Source organism: Balaenoptera musculus, chromosome 7, assembly GCF_009873245.2.
Source record: "Balaenoptera musculus isolate JJ_BM4_2016_0621 chromosome 7, mBalMus1.pri.v3, whole genome shotgun sequence".
NCBI lineage: Eukaryota > Metazoa > Chordata > Mammalia > Artiodactyla > Balaenopteridae > Balaenoptera > Balaenoptera musculus.
In genome coordinates this window covers 69,165,286-69,189,788 of record NC_045791.1, presented here as the reverse complement: position 1 = coordinate 69,189,788, position 24,503 = coordinate 69,165,286, and the positions used below count along the sequence as shown (strand labels likewise).

At 40.3% G+C, this 24,503-nt stretch overlaps 1 protein-coding gene across 4 annotated transcripts in view; it reads right to left on the bottom strand.

Moving 5' to 3' along the window:
* MFSD6 (major facilitator superfamily domain containing 6) overlaps positions 1-24,503 on the bottom strand; it is a 72,243-nt gene that overhangs the window by 27,760 nt on the left and 19,980 nt on the right. For 3 of the 4 annotated variants that reach the window (XM_036858924.1, XM_036858926.1, XM_036858925.1), the window contains exon 2: positions 16,812-18,423. In XM_036858924.1, the coding sequence (XP_036714819.1) occupies positions 16,812-18,370 (1,559 nt within the window). In that variant the 5' untranslated portion in view covers positions 18,371-18,423. Of the gene's footprint in view, positions 1-13,883; positions 13,969-16,811; positions 18,424-24,503 lie in introns of all 4 variants that reach the window. The other variant, XM_036858927.1, reaches the window with a different exon arrangement.

Here is a 24,503-nt window from a genome sequence, read left to right as displayed (position 1 = left end):
GTTTTGTTGTTATACCTTCCATTAGGGTAAAAGTCAAATGACCAAACACACATACATATACAGCACACACCCACATACACCATGATTTTGTTTAAAAATTTTCCATGGGATGGCCTGAGGTATACATAAAATACAAATTCTATGATTTCCAAACAAGAATCATTGACAGTTGTCATAGCAATTAATTTGAAAAAGGCCTCAAGAGTTTTAGTTGACCGTAAGCTAAATTTGAGGGAACTAAACAAGTTCATCAAAATTCAGGCTGAAGGAATATCATGACCAAACCAAAAGGACATAATAATCCTACTGTTCTTGACTTTGGCCAGACCACAGCAGGAAGTGGGTACAATTAGGAGATCGCTGACAAAAAAAAAAAAAAAAAAAAAAAGAAAGGAGTCTGAATGAGGGGGAAGATTAAAAAGGGGAGAGTCTGGGATAAGATATTCTGGGGAAAATCCCTGAGGGAGTTGGAGAAGCAAAGCGGCAGGAGGGACATTCAAATATGTGAAGGGCTTTACTGCTGAACAGGGTGTGGGCTGTGTTAGCCCAGAGTCATACCTGAGAGCAGTCAGTACAATACTGTTGTTTTAGCTGCTAAGCAGAAACTAAGGGAATGCGGCATTCTCTCTTTTCAACTGGACTTGATCCTGGGAAGATGTGGACCTGCCTGGGACCTCCGGTGTAAGCCTAGAAATGAAGCCTACCCAACAGGAGACAGAGCTAGTAGATGGAGAGACCAGGCTCTGATCACGTCATTTGAGACCTGATTAAAGCCACACCTAAGGCCATTTGCTAGACTTTTAAGATAGACAATATACTCCTTGTTTTGCTTAAGCCACTTTGGGTAAGGTTTTCTGCCACCTCAAGTGAAAGAGTCCTAAGTGACACAAGATCTTAGCTACCTTGTGAGATAGCAAGTTCCATATCACTAGAAGGGGCCAAACAAAGGCTTAGTAACAATCTGCCAAGGATTAGGGGGAAGTGAACCAAACTGGGATGAAGCTAGGCCTACCTGACTGTATTATTTTGCTAGGGCTACTGTAACAAATACCACGGACTGGGTGGCTTAAACAACAGAATTTATTTTCTTATAATTCTGGAGGCTCTAAGTCTGAGATCAAGGTGTTGGCAGGATTAGTTTCTTCTGAGGCCTCTCTCTTTGGCTTGTAGATGGCTAACTTTTCCCTGTGTCCTCACATGGTCTTCCCTCTGCATGTGTCTGTGTCCCAATCTCTTCTTCTCATAAGGACATCAGTCATATTGGATTGGGATCTACCCTAACAGCCTCATTTTAATTTATCTCTTTAAAGACCCCATCTCCAATGCAGTCACATCCTGAGGCACTGGGGAATAGGACTTTAACATATACGCATTTTCAGGGAACACAATTCAGCTCACAAAAATGACCTCCAAGGCTACTTACAACTCCAGCATGAAACAAAATTTAGTAGAGAGTGCCAGTTTTTTGTTGTTGTTGTTGTTGTTTTACTCAAGAGCCATTAACTCTGTGGACCAGAAATAGAGCCTGTGATACCAGTGGCAGCTTCTCTGGCCTCTAAAGTCAGAGAGTGAGTCTGCACCCTTAGCAGAGGATTGTTAGCATTTTGTACAACCCAATCTGACTATATTTATTCATTTACGTTATCTAGGGGATTGCTATTTACTTTTCCAGAGGTTGGTGTAAAATGAAAGGCTTTGACAAACAGTGCTAATAAATGTGTTTTCACAAGGGGCAGCACAGTGGGACGTACGCTGCACCTGGGCTGAAGTGGTGGAATCCAGGGCACAGGCATCCTGGAAGTGGATTTTTCTCAGGAATGGTCCTAACTGCCCGGGCTATACTACAGGGGTTTTGAAAAGATCAAATAAGCACGTCAAGAAAAACTGCAAACATCTTGCAAATGTGTAAACTACCATTAAATACAGTGCACATATTTCACCAAGAGCAGCCAAGTCTTTTACAAATTCTGTCTGAGCCAGCACATGGAGAAATGTCTAAGGTTTAGGATTCTAACTTCCATTCAAGTCAGCTGGCGTTGGAGAAACAAAATTCTCTACACACAGACCCCAACGACTGCTATCATAAATCACATCCCCTATCACTGGCTAGACAGTCTGTTGTCATGGCATGGCCTGGATGAGTTGGCATGAATGGCTTTGTGTACATTTCTGACTCATCGGCAAAAACCATTCAAAGCCTGAGTCCTTGGCAGGGTGGGCAGGGAGGGGGTGAGATCTGATGTGTGGTTTTTCACATACTGAAACCAAGCAAAGTAAAAAGTTAGATCATTAGAGTTAGAACTAAACAAAGACACAACATCAAGTCCAATCCTCTTATTTTAGAGAGACAAGGAAATAGAGGTCCAGAGAGGTAGAATGGGGCCACCGTTAGTGGGCCAGTGGAAGGTCAAGGTCCCTGCCCCCTTGCCCTAGGGCTCTTTCGGCAGGTAATAACAATGTGCGGTGTTCCTACACCAAGGCCCCTGCATGAAGTCAAACCTAGACACGGACTTGAAGAAACGCCTCTGGGTTGGACCAGTGGAGACAGGGACTGGTTGTGTTGGCCTCGTTATGCTTCTGGTAGCAGCTGTGCACTTGGATTAAGGAAGTTGGGTGTATGTTTGAGTTGACTTTAGAAGATGGTTAATATTTTAAACTTTGATGAATGATTAGTAGGAATGAGGTAAGAGAAAAGCAGAAAAACAAATGCCACTCAACGGCTGCCCAATATCCTGGATCACAAAAGAAAAATTTACCCAGCAAAATTTTGTGTTCTGAGATGAAATGGACCAAAAGACCATTTCTACTGATGTAGCCCCAGAGGCCTCAGGTATCAATGCTGAGGCAGGACAGGATTTCTGCCTCCACCTGTGGGCTGGACAAGGGCTGCCTCGAGCAAGCAGACTTTGAAATCAAATAGTCAGAAGTTGACTGTAGGGTTTGGGTTGCGTAAGGAGTAGAAACTATGCAGGGGCACACCCCAACTCCTCACCCCCAACCCCACACAGAGAACAGGACTGTGAGAGCAGAACAAAGACAGGGGCTGTTCAGGAGGCTGCATCTTGGGTAGATCCGACCACAGGCACAGGCTCTGCTCACCACGCCTGCAGGTCTCTAGATGAGCCTGGGAAGTCTCCGAGATGGGCTCACCCCCTAGGGGCGCTGAACGGCGCCCCGATCTTCTCCATTCCTCGACCCCTGAGGTGGCTCCACAGAACCCACTGGGAGGAGTCTCAACTGCTCCAGCAACACTGGGTTTGGGGCCATCTCCCTCTCTTTCTTGAACTTTCACTTCCAGACTTAATTCAATGTGATCCCAACTCATAATGCTAAACATCCTCCCTGAAGTGACAATTAACTTCTGGATCTTTCAAGTATGGAAAAAATAATGGAAATACAATTACAATAAACTCCTGCCCCAAACTTGTCAACAAATAAATTTTTATGACTAGGAATTTTGTGCTATTCTTTTTTAAAACAGGGAACTTAACTGAATAGTAGATTTTGTTCAAGCCACTTCTGTCCCCTCTTTTTGTGACACTCGGGAAGAAAGAGCATCAACATCAGTGGTCTTGAGACTTCTGTTTGCTGCAGGCCCCTCCCCATGCCCATCCCCCCATACTAACATTTTTGTAATAGTCTCCAATTCTTTCGCATTTTCCCCACTTAATATCTCATTTATTCCTGCCAATAATCTTCTGAAATAGGAAAAGCAAGAGTTAGCGTTCATTCTATTTTACAGCTGAAGAAATCAAGGCCCTGAAAGGTTAATAACCAAGTTGCAAGGTCTAAATAAATTGCAGAACCAAGACTCAACTCTAGGTCTTCTGCTGTCAAATCCCAGGCCCTTTCCATGGTCAGCAGAGCCCCTCCATCATGAGTGTAAGACTTTGACAGGAACTCAGGGAAATTTAAAACGTGCTCTTTTTCACACACAAAAATATTAATGGCCACCCTACCTTAAACATCTTGTTTCACAGAGATTTGCTGTAATATTCTCTCTGTACTTGAAACAAATTGTTAGGTTTCTAACAAAATCTCATTAACAGAACTAAGAATAACTCAATTATTAGTAATAACTTAATTAATAGTAACGAAAGAGTAATAGTAATTAATAGTAACTTGATTGAGTAATGAAATAGTAATGATACTGGTCTTCATCTACTTTGATGAATACCAACATTGCTCTTGATAAACTGAAAAGAGCATGGGAATTATAAGCCAGGGACCCTGGGCTGAGTCCCTACTCCATCACTCAGAATGGTGGACCTTAGGCAAATCATAGCAAATCTGTTCCTTCCAAGGCTTTCATGGTAGCTCTGACCAACCAACCAGTATACATGCTACCAGGAATGTGTACACAAGTAGAAAAATAAGTTTGCCACTGCCAGACCCACTCTAACTGTCATCCCCATGCTGGGCCACAGGTCCCTCCTACTCTAGTGTCCTCTTGACTCTTAGAATCTTTGGGAATCTCAGCCATCTATACCCTCCTCAGGCTCTCCTTGCTCTATCTGTTTAGGCACGTGTCTTAGTCTGCTCAGGCTGCCACAGCCTGCTCTGGGTAGCTTAAACAACAGAAATTTATTTCTCACAGTTCTGGGGGCTGGAAGTCTGAGACCAGGGTGCCAGCACTGTCAGTTTCTGGTGAGGACCCTCTTCCTAGCTTGCAGACGGCTACCTTCTCACTCTGTCCTCACACGGCTCAGAGAAAGAGCTAGAGCAAGCTCTCCAGTGTGATTTCTTATAAGGGCACTAATCCCATCATGAGGACCCCATGCTCATGGCCTCATCTAACCTTAATTATCTCCCAAAGGTCCCAACTCCAAATACCATTACATTGGGGGTCGGGGCTTCAACATATGAATTTGGGGGGGACACAATTCAGTCCATAGCAACACAGTTCTCTACCCTAATACCCACACTCGCTAACACAATTAGGAACAGACCCTGGGGCTCCATGAACCCTGACTGCAGGTTCTCAGGGGCTCCACCCCAGGCCCCCTGGGAGTCAACATGGTCTTTCCACCAATGGAGGATATCAGGCTCTCATCAAACCACTGTAAAATGAGTATAAGAAAACTTAACAGTTTTGCAAGGTGGTCGTAACAATAAAAATATTTATGAAAACTATAAATTGTAAAGCCTACAATAATATTATTTCCATTTATTTTTATTGGTGATCTAAACATTGGAAATGGAAACAATGATTTTCTGATTTAGCCTAATTAGGAAACTGAGCATAAAACTGTTCCCTATTAAAGATACAAGAATCTTCTTTGTGGAATAAAGTATATTCCACCTATTAGTAGCATTCCTGAGGTAAGGCAATAAAAACAATCCTACACTCGGGCATTTGTGTTAAATACAATAACAATGATTTCTTTGCTGTTATAGTCTTGGCTTGATTTCTTTCTCAGTTTACACTGTACTTAACAGATAAGCATTAGGCACAGAAAATCACACCTAAGCCATTAGGCTATTTTGGGCATCATATTCCCTCTGGTACTATGGTTCTCCAGGCCCACAGAAATGCAGGGGCCACAGTTCTAAGGGTGAATGGAGGCTCACTGTAGGATGAAGGTCTTGAGTTATGAGTGAATAACATCAAGAGAACATTAAAGACACAGCCATCAAGACTTCATGTTCTGACATTAGAATATAATTTTCATCCCCATCTTAGAAGCACTGAACTTGTCGCTTCCCAACAGTCCTGTTCTATGGCACTGCTTCCAGAAGTAACACTGATAGCAACATGTTTCTTGTTTGAGGTAGACGATTTCCCAAAGTAGATTTACTAGCTGAAGGGAAGGGAAGGGAGAGGCGTAGAGGAGGAAGATGATTACAGAAACCTCAAATCACTGGGATGGAGCTAGCTGTTCTACCTACATGCCAATGTTTTGCACAGATGTCTCTAGCCTCATCCTCTCTCCCAAGATCTAGACTTATAAATGCAACTTCCCAATGGGCATCATCTCATAGGATTTCCACAAGTCCCATACTCCAGAAGTGATACCCCTTCCCTGGGTTCCCTTGCTTGGTGAGTGGCACCACCACCCATCTCCACCCATCTCTTGGTGAGTGGCACCACCACCCAATTCATAAGATAACTCTTTCTCATTCCACCTACACTAGGCCCTGCCCAAAAGAACTCTCAATTTTATTTGCTTTACTCTATTCCAACTCCCAATGTCTTAGGTGCCTAAGTTAACACTTCTGTAGCACCCAGCATTTTCTTTTTGTTTTATGGTCATCCGCCCCCTACCAGAAAGTGAACTCCATGAAAGAGGGACCTTGTCTGTCTTGTTCAACACTCCCTAGAACAGAACCTGGTCATTTAATAAAGGCTTCTTTAAAGAAATATTGAATTGAACACAATACTTAATTGTGAATTAACTCTTTCTATATGATACCTAGTCATCATTAAAAAACAGTTTTTGCCACTTATATTCAGTGTGAGTTGGTTTAATCACATTATTCTCTTCCTAACACTGCTTGAGGGTGGCTAATCTGGAGGAATGAGAGTTTCACTGGGGGTAAAAGGGATAATTTGAGAAAATGGGGCATTTTAGAGGAATGGAGATCTTACCAGGAGGGTGTTTGTGACAGATGAAAAAGTTGTACCAGGCACTGATCACTCAGAGCAGAAACGAATAAGATGAAGAGGTGAGACTGGGTTGCATAAAGGGACAAAATACTGGCCAATCTAAGTCTATGTGCCTATGAATCTATAAGGTAGCTGAGAACATAAGCTTTGGAGTCTGAGTGGCTTGGTTTGAATCCTACCTCTGCTATTTACTAGCTGTGTCACCATGGGCAACCTATTTTACCATTCTGAACTTCCCCTCTCTAAAACAGACATAGCAATGCCTAACTCACAAGGCTGTTACAAGGATGAAATGAGGGCTTGAAGGTAAAGCGTTTAGCACAGTGCCTTGGTAAGCACTTGTATGTATAAGTGCTGAAACGGTAGTGTAATAACTATTATTTTTATTAATAATAATATATATTATTAATATTATACTGTAATTATATTTTTTGTTAAGGTTGGAGGTTTTTTAATTTAAATTTTTTATTTTTTGTTTATCTTCTAGAGTCTATGGCTATTCTGAAATTTTGAAGTTGCTAAAAAAAAAAACAAACCTTCATCTGGGATTGAAGGCACTAAATCAACAAAGATCGTGCATGAGTCACCAGCTTACGACTCATAGAACAACTCATAATTTCTCTGAAACTCAGAGGATGAAGTAAAATGGGACTTTTCTAAAGTAGGGCAGGACAACTACTGAGCCCATGTGCCACAACTACTGAAGCCCGCGCCTAGAGCCCGTGCTCCGCAACAAGAGAAGCCACCACAATGAGAAGCCCATGCACCACAACGAAGAGTAGCCCCCGCTCACTGCAACTAGAGAAAGCCCGCGCTCAGCAACAAAGACCCAACGCAGCCAAAAATAAATAAATGAATAATAATAAAAAAAAACCCACAGTAAATCCTTACATGTTAATATAAATGTTTTCCAAAACAACACAAAAAATAAATAAACAAATAAAGTAGGGCAGGATAAACAATAGTAAATGCTCCACCCATGTAAGTGTTTTAAAGAAATACCAAAGTAGAAATCTGTTCATGTCACCTCTTACTCACACTCACCAACGGCTTCCCACTTCTCTTAGAAAAACATTCTCTCTCTCAGTGTGACCTGGAGGCCTTGCACAAGCCCTGCCCACCTCGCTGACTTCTATTATTCTTCACTCTCTCCTCAGGCCATTCACACCTGTGGCTTCCTCGTCTTCACTGGGTGGCTTCTATTCAAATGTCACTCTGCTCAGGTGTCTCTTCCTCCGAGAAAGCCGAAACCGGCTTGAGCCTGCTGACTCAAGCCGAAACAGCTGCCTCTCCTCAGTCGCTCTGGGAACCCTCCTCCTGCATTAATTTTGCCATGTATCACTCATCATTATCAGCAATGAAATAATCTGTTTACTGTCTACCCCAATAGGTTAGTTCCATGAGGACCTGCCTTTGTCTATCTTATTACACACTCCATATATCCCCAAGACCTAGAAAAGTGTCTGTCGTCTAGTGTGTGCTTAATAAATACTTGTTGAAGGAGTGAATTAATAATAACAATAATATTGATAATACTACCTGTTGTTTACAGTTGAGCACTTACTATGTGCTATGCATTACCTCATTCATCTTAACAATGCTATGAAGTTAGGTACAATGATTACCACCATTTTACAGATGAGGAATCTGAGGCTTAACAAAGCTAAATTGCTGACTTTACCCAAGGTCAGACATACAGTAAGTGTGGGATTTGAACCTAGGTCAAATGCACACATGCACACACAGACATGCACACACAAACACGTGTGCACTCTTTACGGGTGAACTGGCAAAAAGAATATAAGGAAACAGGATAGCTACTAGACTACCCAACACTCCTACCAGGGCTTGGGAAGATGACTGGAGTCAAAACTGGACCAATTTGCTTCCTGCTCTTGTTCGTTCTCCTAAAAGGAGTGAAATGCTTGGCCAACATCCACAGTTGTAACCCAGGACCATGCCAACCCTCCATCGCTGAGGAGTCCTCACTGCACTCAGCAGTCCACAACACACAGTAGCATGGTCCAAAGATACAGTCCCCAGACAAACGTAACCTAACATTGATACTTTCCAAAAATGTCTGAGCTTCCATCTACACGTTATCTTTCTAAAGGAAAGAAAAAGTTAACAAGTTACTGTTTGTCAGCCTACAGATTACTATTCAAAGATGTTGTTGTCAGCAGAGAAAAGATGATTAATACTTGAGAAATAAGAATGGGGTGGTATTCTTCCTTCCAGTTGGAAAGGCTTTGGAGGGGTATGCTATGAAGTAAGCTCTAAGAATACTTCTTTTCTTATCTACTCTTCAAAGTATCCTAATGAAATTATATAATTACAGTCTACCAAATATTCCAAGGATAAGTAGAAATATAGTTAGCCAGATTGCTTATGTTTTTGACTTGTACAAAAAAGGCAGTAAATTGACACTGTATGACTCGAGATAAAGAGCTGGTGAGAACTCTCATACTTGGACTCACTGTCAGCAATAAACTTCATGAGCTTTGGGATATCACTTGGCTTTTTGGTACCCTGATTTCTTTTTATATGTAAAGAAATATCAATATTATGATTATGACCCAAATCAGGGTTGTTGGATACATTCTGACACTAATTCCTAATGAGACAGTATAAATTTGCACCTGATTTCATTTTAAAGAGAAAGAAATAAGACCTGAGGCCATGATAATTATGTAAAGTAGGCTTTTAATCACTTAAATTTATGCTACTTAGGGAAAAATATATGGGCAATATACATATTAGTGGCACAAAATCTCAATGTTTACCTGGTATATGTGGATACAGTATGTCTCTTTAAAACATATACAGCTACACACACACACACACACACACACACACACACACACACACACACACAGAGTTGGTCTTTTTATGGGAGGATAATTATATTGATCCACTGTAAGTAGGCCTAAGCTTCAAGCTATTTTCCAATATAAAATACCAAAGAAGGTAGGGAATACAAATATGTAGCACCAAGAATGGAAATTATGAATATTTTGCTATATTTCCTTAAAGAAACAAAATGTTACAGATAAAGTGGGGGCTTTCCTTGTCCTCTTTGTTCCCCATCCCAGTCCCTTCTTTTTATGTCCTGTCCAGAAAGCTAAGGCTAATATGAATTCAGAATGCATTTTCCCTCTATAAATGTAAATGTTTTTCTATACAATTAGGTATATCCATAAAAATATGTATAACTTTTGAAATGCATTGTTAAAATCTGCATAAGTGTACCAAACTGTGTATCATTCTGAAACTTGTTTTTTCCCATTCAACATATTTTTGAGAGCTTTCCATGTTGACATATTGATCTAGTCCATTCCTTTTAACTTCTCCATAATATTCCATCTTATGGCTATACCATATTGAATGTATCCACTCCCCAATTGATGGATATTTAGACTAATTCTCTTTCTCACTGTTAGAAAGCTGCAGTAAGCAAGTAAGCATCCTTGTACATGTCTTTCTGTGCATGTATAAAGGTTTCTCTAGGCAGGTATACATCTTAATATGCAATTTTACAGCCATAGGAAATGTCCAACTTGCACATTACCACGGACTACTGAATTTGTCTCCACAGTGGTTATCTAGGTCATGAAAATTTGTAGGAGCTGTCTTTACTCTTGTCTGGTGCACACTTCAAGGACTACCCACCTTGCCCCATGAGATGGTGAGGGGGGTCACCTGCAACCACAAAAGCTACAGCTCATTTGGAGTTAGTCCTGCTCTCTTTAACTCAGTGAGTATCTCATTCAATGCAGCCACCAAAGGTGGAAGAGAAAACAAACCAAATATGATACCAATAACTAAAAGCCCTGGATTCACTTACACTACCTTGCAACAATGGCCTTTTATTCTGAACTATGAATAGCTCAATTATCAGTAATGCTGTTATTAACAAGTCAGCCTGGTAGCTATGATATAATATAGTAATATAGTTCTTAGCAAAGATGTTCTTTTCAGGGGGCTATAAAAACCAAATTACGCCCTTTCGGCTCTTGATCATAAATTCTTCTACTTTTGAGACTCTACATCTTACAGATTAATAATGAGAATCTATACTTGAAATAGCTCTAAAAGACTTTTCCTATAAAAATGAATACCAACATCTTTGAAGGTAAAGTGGGAAAGGAATAGAAAAAATAGAAACCTACCCACATATAAATAATAATGGCTACAATTACAATCATTCTGTATGCCAGCTATTACAGAGTTAGTCACCAAGCGCTAAAAAAATAGCACAGAGAATATAAACAATCTACAGTCATCATAAACTGGGGGGAGAAGATCTCAATTTGACCAAAATGTTTTTGAGGAGGAATTACTTATTTTGAAAGCCACAAACAACTTTGCAGCCTTAATGATCTGTACACACCAATAATATACTAAGTCACTGTATTTTTATCAGATCCAATGGGTCTTGTACTTATAAGCAACATAATGTAACAGAAGATTGGCAAAGTAATAATAAAAAAAAATCAACTGAACTCCGAATATATATGCAAGTCACTGTTCTAAGCAATTGCTGTGTTTTTATCTCATTTAGTCTTCATAAAAAAAAAATAAGAGGTTAGTACTAATGATATTCCTATTTACAGGTAACAAAACAGAGATACAAAAAGTAATATAACTTGTCCAAAGCCACATGATTCCAAGTGGTGGAGCCAAGCTCTGAACCAGGCAACGTGACTCCCAGCCCATGCTTGTAACCACTATGTAACACTGCCTTTCATAAATCAGGACAGGAAGAAACCTTCCCCTGGAGACAGCAGCTATTCCTCTCGCTATTTTCTTACTTTCGATCTCTGCTCCTTTTATTCCCTCTCCCTTTACTTTTCCCTCTCCCTTGCTTATGTCTCAGGTCCATTTATAAAACACTCCTAGAGGGCGCCTGGATCAGGTAATGGCATTGGAGGGGTGCTCAGAAAGTCACTTGCTCCTGAAGCTAGATGTGGAAATAGGTACAGTAAGTATCATACAACACAATTCCTCATAAGCATTAGGATACTTACTTTAAGCAATAAAACATAAACCAACATTTCAATAAGATCAGAAACTCAGAATAAAATCTTGGAGACAATCATAATTGATTTTCCTTAGCCCATGTCTCTTCTTCCACCACAAGATTTCCTTGTTGATCTTATCCATATTTCTGGTTTTAACTGTCCCAAATCTGTATCCTCAATCCTAACCTCTTTGTTGAGCTTCAAGTTTTATAATAGTCAACTGTCATCTAGACATTCCCGTCTAGATGTTCCAATTTTAAGCTAAACACACCCAACACTGGATTCTAATTGCCTTACCACCCTCTCCCCAACTCTGCATCTACTTCTTGAATTTCCTACGGGATTTAGTGGAACCACTGTACCCAAGCTGAAACATGGGGTTCTCTACATCACTTCCCACATCAAACCATTCTGCTGATTTTACCTCCCTCAATTTCTGTTGCTACTGCTGCATACCAGGACTGTAACACCTCTCACTTGGGCTATTTTGAGAAGCTTCTCAGTGGGCTCCCTGCTTCAAATGCATTATTTGCATTGCAAATAAATGAAAATCTGTCGCCCTCCCCTGCTCTGAACCTTGCTATAATTCCCTACTGCACCCAGAATAAAGCTCCTTTTCCTAATCCCAGCACTCATCTGGCCTTCAACCTCCCTGTCTTTTCCAACTCCCATCCTTTTAGTGCTCATCCTTGCATCCTATTAATCTGGGGTTCCCCAGGCCTAAATAAACTGTTTGTTCAACTAAACTTAACAAATATTCATGGTTTTGATTTTTAAACAACACAGAGTAATACTCACTCCTTTAGATTATGTGTAAATTATAATTTCAAATTTACTATGAGTTCAAATTTACTATGAGAAATAAACCTTAACATTTTTTTCTATTGTGGTAAAAGTCAATTTTTAAATAAGAAGTAACACTCCATTAAAACATGAGAAGGGAAAAAAGTTGTTTAAGGTCCACCAGCTTGTTTTTTTTTTTAAATCAAGAATTGAGTTATTCTATTTCCATTCTATTCCTTCACTGTGGCGATTGTCATCAGAAGTTCTAAGCAGTTAAGGATTGTGTATAAGTTAGGATATAATCAGGGACACGGGCACCAATCTTAATTCGGGGGCTTGGTTAGATAGGTGGTGGAAGAGCCAAGAAGCCAGGGTACGGTGAGAAAGCCACAGACAGCCTCCACAAGGTCTAGGTCCGAAGGATGAAGGGTGAGGGCCATGTTACCAGAGCTCAAGGTCCCCCACAGCGGGCAGAGCCACAGGTGAGATGCAGCAGCTATCAGAGATGCCGTCTGACAGGGTTCAGAGGACTCCTGAGTTGAGGAGGCAGGGCTGAGTGTCTGGGAGCAGGGCTGAGTACCATAGTGGAGGGAACTACATCGAGAGAGGGCTGCAGAGATCTGCAGAGGGTTCCCCTGCAGTACTGATTCCCTGCAGTTCCCCAGCAGTCTCCAGCTGAGTACTGATCAACACCTGCCTGTGAAGAAACCACCCGAGGCCAGGGCAAGAACCACATGAAAGGATTAGAGGGAACAATCTCCAAGGCTCACACAAAACCCTGCGGAGAGCTAGGGTTTTTTCCCTTCCTCCCTCCCTCTCATCCTCCGTCTGTGACTCTCACCAGTTTGGTGGTTACCAGCTTTGGCTGGAATGACTGCAAACACCCCGAGAGAGTCTGATGTAATTGGTCTAAGTGCAGGATAAGCGTTAGGAGTTTTAAAAGCTCTCCCAATAAGTCTAATGGTTGAGTACCACTGCAGGAGGTGAACCCAGCAGAGTGGGTCCTAGAAAAAGCAGCCTGTGGAAATCTGCACCATGCCATGCAAGGTAAGGAGAGGACCTGAGAGCCAGGGGATCCAGGATCAACAAATATGGCACAAAGAGGTGGGTAGAAACAAGGAAGAGGATAGGAAGCAAAAAAAACATAAACACGATCCTAAATCCTTCACTGGCTGGCTCAAATTCAGCTTCCCTGATCACCCCAGCTGCAGTTTCCTCCCTCTTACAACGCTGATTGCTATTCCTCCAATGACAAAATGTTAACATGTACTACCTCCCAAGTGTTCTCAGCTGGTAGCCAGCGTCTTGCTATCTGCTCTGGGTCTTCCTGCAGTGCCCACCAGGAAAGTCTGTATGTTCCTCCTCTTGCTAATTGCATCATGCACTTCCTTCTTTCCCTGACTGGCTAGCTCATTTGGATATTTAGCTACTATTAAGTAGTAATTAATGGCTAATAATGGTTAATACATTACCCCTTCCAGATAGCATTTGCATGACAAAACTGACTTCAAGGATTTCAGGGCGCTCAGAGTTGCTTGAGTAGATTTTTGTGTGTCCCTTAAAATGTAAATAAATTTGAATCACATAACATAGGTGATGGCCTAACATTGAATAGTAATGATTTACAAATTTACAAATGATTAATTGCAATGTATTTTGATCACAACCCTACTCATGGCTGCTGAAACATTCAGCAAGGTGAATATAGTCTTAACATTTATATCTCTAGTTAAAGAAATCTAGTCATCGTCATTACATAAATTAGCCTAGAAATATGCTTGTTGTAAATTCCAAAGTCTTGAGGTTCAAATCAAAAGACATTTACTTTTTTTAGTGGAAATAGTAAACATTATCTTATTTGCCTGAGAAAGCCACTTTCCAAAGAGAACAAAACCCAAGGTCAAAATCAGAAGTCATTTACTCTGTGTGTGTGTGTGTGTGTTTAGACTGACAGATAGGTTTTTCCCTGAAAAACTGAGCCCAAACTGCAGAAATGTTATAATAGTAAATGGTTCAAAATAGGTTTTTCCCTGAAAAACTGAGCCCAAACTGCAGAAATGTTATAATAGTAAATGGTTCAAAATTGGACATGCTGTTTTAAAAATTGTTTCTTCATTATGAATCTATATAAAAATTTGTGACAATCCACTTTTGACTATGTTAGAATAGTTACAATCTTTGTGGTAGTGCTGACTCCTAGAAACAAACTCCCGTAAGACAGTCACAGAATACTGAAAAACATGCATGCATACATAAGGGCCAGACAATCTCTCCTTATGATCCTACAAGGAAAACATAAAGACTGAATTCATACAAAGATGATTTCTCTTCATCAACTAATGCATAATATGCTTCCAGTGAAAAGTTCAAACTTCCATCACTACATTTTTAAACCCCCAAATCTCAACTACCACTAACTGGACTCCAAAAACTCTCACCAAAAGAAACATATCCATTCTACCTGAATACGTAGGCATAATCTCACTACAACTATCAGAATCTTCTAAACGTAGTTAATACATTTTAATGGACAGAATAAAAATCCAAAAGAGGTAAATGACTACAAACTAATGGAATCCCAGTAGGCTTTTGGGAGCAACAATGCGACAAGAGCTTTCTTCTTCCATCACATCATTAAAGAAGGAAAAAAAAGACGCTTTTGTACGTAAAACTAGAAAATTAAGGTTAAGTGAGCCATTGGTTTTTACATAATGAGTAACTTGTAATACTTAGGAAAGAAAACACAAGTGTAAGTTCATGTAATTACCAAAATTAATAGTAAACCCACTAGGATTTTATCATGAAGGTATATACCTCAGACAAAAAGCAAAGACAGAAAAGAAACTACTTTTCTTAGCATGTAAGAAGAACCAAACCATTTCTTTGAAAATAAAACCTACATACGTACTCTGTACTGAGTCAACATTCAATTAACACTATTTAGTGATTAAATCATGATGTCTAGGAACTCCACTCACGGGTTAAGACCTGACAGGGTACCTTTCTGGGAATAAATGGCTGTGGTTTTTAAACACACTATTAGCTGAGGTGAGATCCTGTTCATACCAACAACCAAGCTGAAGAAATTCATCACTGTGAGCCGGATTCATCACGGTCAATCCACACAGCTCAGAGAATGTAAACATGACCTGGACAAGGTCAAAGGACATCCCCAGCCCTTAATATCACAAGGCTCTTTTCCGATTGGTCCCAATGAGTGTGCCTCGGGGACTCTGTGTCTCTGGGAACTGCCCATACAGTGCCTGACTTTGTTTGTGACAACAAAGGGGTCAAAGATTTGAGAGACAGAAGGAACAGCACACAGCCTCCCAAAGCAAAACCAAACCAAACAAGGAAAAACACTCACAATTGTATGGGGAAAAGAATGATTCTAGGTTGAAACTTCACATTAGAAAATACTTTCTTCAGTTAGTCAAAGGGAAATTAAAGGAAAAAAGGTCCATGTTTCTCAAAGCTTTTATCTATTTCTCCTTTGTAATTTCTCGTGGAAACAGCAGATTTAAAGATTACCACATACACACAAACACACACAGTTGCTTTCTTTTAGTTATGGCAACTTCAAATTTTAGGGACAGACATGCCATACTTTTCTATGAGGTAAGAATGCTTAAGTGTACCTGGCTCCACATTTTAGAGCCAACAGCAAAGCAGAAAGACTTATAAAGAGCAAGGGACTATTCAAACAACTTCAGACAAACATTAATGGTGAGGAACATTACACAAGAAACACCGGGCATTTATAGATTTTTTTGCTGAAAAGGATTACACGGGAAGTTTTAGGTAGAAAGAAGATTTTTAAATGTCCCATGTCTTCGTGGCAGATAAAAACGCAGAGACTCATGTAATAATCAGAAAAAAATATGTAAGATTCTCTTCCACATAATATCATGGATTAGGGATGATGGTGGGTCACATCACAGCTTTATTAAATATAATGGACATCTTCATACACCATATATTCAAGGTCTTTCTGTGTCAGCAAGCGGCTGAGAATAACTGAAGGCTAAAAAAACATAATCCTCTTTATCCACTTAAGCCCCTCTTCATAAATGCCTGAGACAGGTGGTCGGACCCTTCAAGGTCCATGGAATCATACAGTTGACTAAACTGGTGTTCCTATACCTGAAAACATTTACTGTAAGATTCTCTTAGCATACAGAGCAGAAACAGCATATTTTGTTTGAGATAATCCAACTAGGTTCATCACTTCCTTCCTTTTGTTTCTATTTTAAAAAGAAAGAGAAACAGAAATCCCCATTCCCACCCCAACCCTACCCCCAACACAAATGATAATATCCTTAAATGTGCTCAAGGAGCTATAAACTATGAAAAGGTAAAGTTCAACTGCTGAGGGGCAGCAACAGTACACATGTTCTTACCTGATGTGGCCAATCAATTCAATAAGCTTGTGACTGAAAAAATAAGCTGTCAGCTCGGACACATGGCTCAGGACTGAACAGACCCCAAAGAGAGTTGTCGTTCCATTCAGGTCCTCCAAATGCCAGTAGAGAAAGGTGAACACGAAGCCGTATCCGAAACCCATAAACCAAGCCACGAACAACACGGAGCCGTACTGCACACTGCAAAGCAGCCTGATTAAGTCCCAGAAGTTGAAGGCCTGCGAGTGGCTGGCGGCGGTTGGTGTCTCCTCAGAGGATTCTGTGGAGCTGTTCCTCTCTACTTGCGGGATCTCCACCTCTTTCCCTTTATTTTCACTGTTTTTGAAGTGGTTGTAGCGGAACCGGAACTGAGTAGCGACGATCAAGGCCATGGTCATGAGAACCCCAAAGACGATGAAGACAATCTGGTAGTTCCGGTATTCAGGGGGCTTACACCCCTTCCCATTGATGAGCACGCCCACGTGGGTGTAGTCAATGCCAATGCCCACGGACAGCATCGCCAGGCCCCAGCCCAGGGAGCCCCACATGCGTTGCAGTCCATAGCGGTCTCTGTGCTTTCCCAGATACTGGAGTGTTACCGTGTCCACAATCGTGACAGAGGAGGCACTGAAAAATTCTCCTATTATGACAACTACCAAGATCACCAAGAATATAGCTTCTACTTCTTGTTGATCATAAACAAGAGTGACTTGGTCAGAAGGTAAAGATTTGGTGGTAGTGACAATAGAAGTGGTTGTCTCCCAGGTTGCATTTCCTGGGGGGGCAGAGGTTGCAGTGCTTGGGTTCATGGTCAAGTTCATAACATGGTCAGTAATTTCATCAGTCTGAGGCTGCAGAGTGGGCACACTGGTCTTGTTTGGAGCTGTCGAGAAGATGACAGTTTCCATGACACTGTGCCCTGCTTCTAACATCTCTGACCCATTGTAAGGAGGCAGGTTCCTTTTCTCACGAATTCCTGGTGATGTGGTAATGGAAGAGACAGTGGAGGAATTCGTTGGCAGGAGAGTGAACAGGTGGCTTGAAGTGGTGGGATGAGCTCTTGGAGGAATCTTTGGTACACACCGCAAGGTAGCAGGTTTGACAAATCCGATGCCCAGGTTGAATAAAACCCAACACAAAAGGGAAAAGAGGAGGACAATTTTGCCTTTTTTAAAGCGATCTGCAACTACACCCCAAAAGGGGGCACTGCAGAATTCAATGAAGTATCGAATACCTACCAGCAGCCCACTCTGGCTTGGTGACATTCCCAGCTGCTTATAATACACAGGCAAAAGGGGGTAAAGAGAGCCATATGCAGAGTAAAAGAAAAAATAAAAGACCTTGGAAATTAGAAGATCATTGTTTATTTTAACGCAATGTTTCTCTATCCAGTCTATTTCCTCCTCAGGAAGAGCAGCTGTTTCAGAGGGGGAAGGTGTTTCATTTGAAGGTGGTTCTGGTTCCCTGGAAATACCATTAAAAGGATCGGCAAGCACATATTTTCTCTTCTGTTCCTCTTCATCATCGGTTAAGATGGCAACTTTATCATCTGTCGCCATGGCTTATCACCACCATCAGAAAGTTGATGACCTTCAAAATTTTGGTTGTTGATCTGTAAAGTAAAATTTAAAAGAAGGCTTAGTATGAAAATGATAACATTTAGACATAGAGCTTCATCTTGCCGGAAACTGAGGAGTTTCAAACTACAACTAAAAATAGTAATTGTGAGAGAGAACCATCACAACTTATCACTTGCAGCCATACAGTACTGATAAAGAAAAATAGCTTTCAAAAAATCAAGTACTCGCTTTGTGGCCACTGACTGACTAATTACATCTTCTAATGACAGGTGTATAGCTCACGTTCATTCTCAATCTTTTCATTGATTCCTATGGAAAATGTACAAATGATAGGGATTATGTCCAAACCAAATAGAGGGAACTGAAAGTAAACAGTATTTATAGTTTCTTGGTTTTACTTTTCAAATAAATCCACTGCACTATGAAGTCCAGAATTCTTAGAAAATAAAGGTAGCTAAAACAGTTCAGTTTTTAGAGAAAAACAGAAATAAGCTCTTAACCACAACCGCAAATGTGATGAGAAAGAGGGAGCCAATTGCACGTTTGCATCTGTAGTTGGTCACTACAGCCATGCCAATGATATCCTGGTAAGGAAGTAGTCTTTATGCTGCTTATATCACATACATTTTCCAGATGTGCTTTTATAGATTACAGTTTAAGAAAATGTCAGAAAAAAAATAGCAGATAGCATTTATTGAGCATGTACTCTGTGCCAGGCAACACTGAAAGATCTTTAAATGTATTAATTCATATTCATTAAAATAACCCTATTATCTTCTCCATTTTACAGATGAGAAAAATGAGGCATAGTGAGTTTAAATACTCACATGTGGCAGAGCAAGGATTTGAACCCTAATATTACGGCTTTAGGACACATGCTCTAATACACCACACTGAACTGCCAGATACCATATTTTGGATAATAAAGTGCTATTAAACCTTTTTATGAGACAGGGTGCTTCATATGAAAGATAAGCAATATATCAAATGCATAAATTTATAGGAACTGTGCCACATTCCACCAGAATTTCCCTTTCTTCTATTATACAAATGATTAAAGAGTCAAAAGGTCTTGCTTGCATCAAGATTTGTCAAGTTGCAATGAATATAATTGGATGTAGGTGGTATACATATTAAATACTTATTAATTCATTTCATCTTCTTTACTAGAGAGAAATAACTCCACTTGCCACCCCTTGGAACACATCTTGCTCTCCCTTTTCCCCAAATGAAGAATAAATTTCTGAAGATCTTCCAGAATCATGCTTGTAAACATTTTAAAATCTCTACATAGCTCCTAGGCAGACAATAGAAACATAACTTACTGAGGCCTGTGTAATAAGTCAGTTTATCTTTTACCCCCAAAGCCAGGTGTCAGCGTAGCTATAAGCTTTGAAAATGTTCATGCATTTCTTTTACTTAGGTTAAAATTTTTTTATTTAAGGTAAAATTCATATAACATAAAATTAACCATTTCAAAGTAAAAGATTTAGTAGAATTAGTACATTCACAGTGCTGTGCAACCATCACCTCTCTCTAGTTCCCAAATCATACTAAAAGGTCTTCCTCAATGTTCTCTACTTATTTTTCTTTCATCATTATTGCCTCTACCTACCCAAGTCAGCAGCTCCAATTCTATTTCATCACCTGAAAAGAAGAGCAATTCTCCTTTGGACTTATTTTCTAAATTAATTTCATTTTGAGCTCAAACTTGAAAGAAATACTTGTTTTTAAAATGTATAAAATTATATGACACTTCCAGGTAAAAATGGCAGATTGAGTGCGTCTGGTTTTACTCCATCCCTAAATCCAACTAAAATAACAACACACACACACACACACACTTTTAAAGTCATAATCCAAGCTGGGAAAATTAAAGGGTACATAATAGCAATAAAATAAAATTCTGGAAGCCAGAACATAGACAACTGGTAAATCACGGTAAATCTGAGAAAGCTGAAACCCTGGTTGACAGTGGGAAAAGCAAGAACTAATACAATTTGTTCCTCAGAATCCCTCAAAGGCTCATGGGTTGGCCATATTAGGTTATCTGCAAGTAAGAGTGTGTGTGTTTGAGGGGGGCTTGCTGCTAACTACAGAGTTAATCGAAAGTCTGGACCCCTAACTCTGAATGCCCAATTCCCTTCTCCACTCCACATAGCTAGCCAAACAACTAGAGGTTTTTCCCTCTGGAGAGGATGAAACAGAGGTTCTTGAGCCATAGAGCAACAGGAACAGTTGAGAGTAGGGGTGTCATATTGAAAACAGGGGGCATTAAGTGAACATACACATCCTAGATTCAAGCCCTGGCCCCGACTCCAGCCCCCATCCCACTTAACCTCACTAGGTTCCCAGAGGCTAGCAAGGCTTTTTTTTTTTTTTTTTTTTTTTTTTTAATTAATTTATTTATTTTTGCTGTGTTGGGTCTTCGTTTCTGTGCGAGGGCTTTCTCTAGTTGTGGCAAGTGGGGGCCACTCTTCATCGCGGTGCGCGGGCCTCTCACTATCGCGGCCTCTCTTGTTGCGGAGCACAGGCTCCAGACGCGCAGGCTCAGTAGTTGTGGCTCACGGGCTTAGTTGCTCCGCGGCATGTGGGATCTTCCCAGCCAGGGCTTGAACCCGTGTCCCCTGCATTGGCAGGCAGATTCTCAACCACTGCGCCACCAGGGAAGCCCTCTAGCAAGGCTTTTATCCTCCATGGCTTTCATCCTCCCAGAGGCTGGCAAGAACTGGAAGGTTCTTCCGTGGAGAATCTGACTAGCCCAAGAGAAATGACCTCTCAATCCTGATACTGAAGCCTCCCCAACTAAAGAACCCAACCAAATCACTCCACACAGGAGTTCAGAGTCTTATCTAGCCCTGCCACTAAACATGAGCAGTCATCGAGAATTACAAGATATTTAAGGAAAGTCTCTTACAGGAAAGATAGAACCAAAATAAACAGGAAAAAAAAAACAATATGGAGAAAGTAGAAGCTCTGTGAGGAGGAAAATATTTTTTAAAATATATTATTAATATCTTTAGAAATAGGAGAAGAAATGCAACTATGAAACAAAAATAAGATAATACATATTTTTTAAGAAGGAGGAGGAGGAGGAAGGAATAAAAGGAATGCTTGAATGAAAAAAAAAAGCTATAAAAATGTGTTATAGAAAAAAGAGCACAGGGACTTCCCTGGTGGCACAGTGGTTAAGAATCCACCTGCCAAAGCAGGGGACATGGGTTCGAGCCCTGGTCCGGAAAGATCCCACATGCCGCAGAGCAACTAAGCCCGTGCGCCACAACTACTGAGCCTGTACTCGAGAGCCCGTGAGCCACAACTACTGAAGCCCACGTGCCTAGAGCCCGTGCTACATAACAAGAGAAGCCACCGCAATGAGAAGCCCATGCACTGCAATGAAGAGTAGCCCCCGCTAGCTGCAACTAGAGAAAGCCCGCGTGCAGCAATGAAGACCCAACACAGCCAAATAAATAAATTTATAAATTTATAAATTTATTTTTAAAAAAAGAAAAAGAAAAAAGAGCACAAATGATAAATTAACAGATGATGTGGAAGAAAAATTTTAGGTGACTTAGAAAAAACAACAACAATAAACAGATACCTCGACCTCACATCATATAAAAATAAATTCCAGATGAATTGTATATCTAAAAGTAAAAGATAAAATAACATAATTTTTAGAAGAAATCACAGAAAACCATCTTGAAGATCTTAGGATAGAAAAAAGATTTATTAAATAGGACATAAAAAGTGCTAAGCATTAAGGAAGAAAAAAATAAATTGGAGCACATTAAAATCAAGAGCTTCTGTTCATAAAAAGGCAACATTAAATCTGAAATGGCAAGCCAAAGAGTAGGAGAAGGTATTCTGGTGAGGGTGAATATTATATATATTTGACACAAGAATGTATCTGATATATAAAGAATCCTTCTTAAAATTTATAGGAAAATATCAAGCAGCCCAATAAGAAGAATGAGCGAAAGACTTGAACAGGCACTTCACAAAAGAGCTTATGCAAATGGTGAATAAATATATAAAAAGATGCTCAACTTGACTAAAGTGAGCAGTGAAAGCAAATTAAAACCAGAATGCAATAATGTAACATACCTCCAAAATGGGAAAAATAAATAAGACAAATAATACCAAGTGTCGGTGAGGATGTGGAGCAACTGGAACTCTCATATATTGCTGGTGGGAGTGTAAAGTGATACACTAATAACTGTTTGGGAATAGCTATTAAACCTGAATGTATAGCCTATGACAAGTCTAAGGTATGTATATTAAATAGTAATATATTCACCAAATGATATCTACAGAAATGTTCAGGACAATTTTAATAGCCCCAAACTGGGAGCAACCTGTCCACAGCAGAATATATAAATTGTGTTACATCCATACAATGAAATGCCATATAGCAATAAAAATGAAGAAACTACAAATACGTACAATGACAAGGATAAATCTCACAAACATAATATGGAATGAGAGAAGCAAAAACCAAAAGAACATATACTACATGATTCCACTGATACAGAGTTCAAAAGTTGGCAAAACTAATTTATGCTATTATAAGCCAGGTAGACTTCTGCTTCTGAGAAGATGAAGTAGACATACTTTTCCCTACTGCTCCTGCTAAGTACAACTAAAAATCTTGGACATTATATATAAAACAAACATAGAAGACTCTAAAACGCAGGCAGAAAAAGGCAGACCTGCTAGGGGACTTGATACCCAAAGAACAACACAACGATGAGTGGGGCTAAAGAACTCAGAAACGTTAATGAGGACAGACCAAAAAAAAAAAAAAAAAAAGAACTGGGCCTCTCCAGCCAAAGAACAAGGAAAGAGAAGCCTAGAAAAACAGAAAGCTATAGATAATTACTCTATTCCAGTTAAATACCACAGAGAAAGAAAAGCCTGTCCCACTCTCACCTCTACTAGCAAAGGCCAAATGGGGAACCTAGACTTCCACCTTCACCAGCTATAACAGAGCACCCCAACCCCTCAGCCGAGTTGGTGTCAGAGAAGGTCAAGTATGGGGCTGAGACTTTCATCACTGCTAGGAGGTAATGAGGCCACAACCCCACAACAGTGTCAGTGGAGGCCACATGGGGAATCTGGACTTCCACCCCCACCTGTCAGATTGACAAGGCACCCTTTCCCCACTGAGGTGGTGTCAGAGGAGGCCCGGTGGAGAGTCAGAACTTTCAACACCACCCAACAGTAACAAGATTACTCCCCCCAGCTCCACTGTGGTATCCACGGGAGGCCATGTGGGGAGCAGTAAAAAGGCACTCCTATCCCTCCCAGCCAGGGAGGTATCAGTGGACACCTAATCATGAGCCAGAACACCCATCTCTACTGCAGGCGTCAGCACAGGCTGAGTGGGGAACCTGGACTTCTACCTCCATCTGGAAGTAATGAGGCAGCATCTCCCATTCCCTTGCCAGAGCAGTGTCAGAAAAAAATCCGGCTAAAACAGAAGGCTTAAGTAAGATCCAGAGTCTCACAACATAAAACCCCAAGTGTCCAGGTTTCAATTAAAAAAACCATCATACCAAGAATCAGGAAGACCTCAAACTGAGTGAAGAAAGACAGTAGATGCCAACATCAAAATGAGAGGAATGTCAGAATAAGGTAACAAGGATTTTAAAACGGCTATCAAAAATGCTTCAACAAGCAATTACAAACATGCTTGAAACAAATGGAAAAAAATAGAAAGTTGAAGCACAGAAATAGAAAGTCTCAGCAAAGAAATATAATATAAAAAGAAAAACAAAATGGAAGTTTTAGAACTGTAAAATACAATAACCAAAACATGAAAAACTCAATGCATGCACTCAACAGCAGAATGGAGGAGAGAGAGGGAAGAATCAGTGAGCTGAAAGAATAATAGAAATCATACAATCTGAACAACAGAAAGAAAACAGACTGAAAAAAATTAACAGAGCCTGAAGAACCTGTGGGACTATAACAAAAGATTGAACATTAATGTCATCAGAGTCCTTGAAGGAGAAGAGGAAAAGGACAGTACTGAATTACTCAAAGGAATAAAGGCTGAAAACTTCTCAAATTGGCAGAAGACATAAACCTACAGATTCAAGAAGGTGAA